This window comes from Penaeus monodon, chromosome 31 (assembly GCF_015228065.2).
Source record: "Penaeus monodon isolate SGIC_2016 chromosome 31, NSTDA_Pmon_1, whole genome shotgun sequence".
Taxonomy (NCBI): domain Eukaryota; kingdom Metazoa; phylum Arthropoda; class Malacostraca; order Decapoda; family Penaeidae; genus Penaeus; species Penaeus monodon.
Window position 1 is genome coordinate 22,648,067 of NC_051416.1, and position 208 is coordinate 22,648,274.

The window sequence follows — 208 nt, forward strand, 5'->3', positions numbered from 1 at the left end:
CACATCACGTAATTTTGCTTGCCTGTTGCTATCACCATGTTCTGTGTAATTATCTAAGGTGTGTTTTTTTTTTCTTGAAAATCAACTTGTGAGGCTAAATTTGGAATCACTTTGAGCAACATTACTCTACGGTATGGTGTTGCGATGATCCTGTTGCACTGACCTCTTTAAGTTTGTTTATCATTCTATTTATCTATAGAATTGATTC

The 208-nt window shown here is 34.6% G+C and overlaps 1 protein-coding gene across 1 annotated transcript in view; it reads right to left on the reverse strand.

The window, feature by feature from the left end:
- Positions 1-38, reverse strand: part of LOC119592930 (extensin-like) — a 2,366-nt gene extending 2,328 nt beyond the window's left edge. Inside the window, exon 1 of the mRNA XM_037941822.1 lies at positions 23-38. Within this exon, the coding sequence (XP_037797750.1) occupies positions 23-38 (16 nt within the window). The remainder of the gene's footprint in view (positions 1-22) is intronic.
- Positions 39-208: the final 170 nt, after the last annotated feature.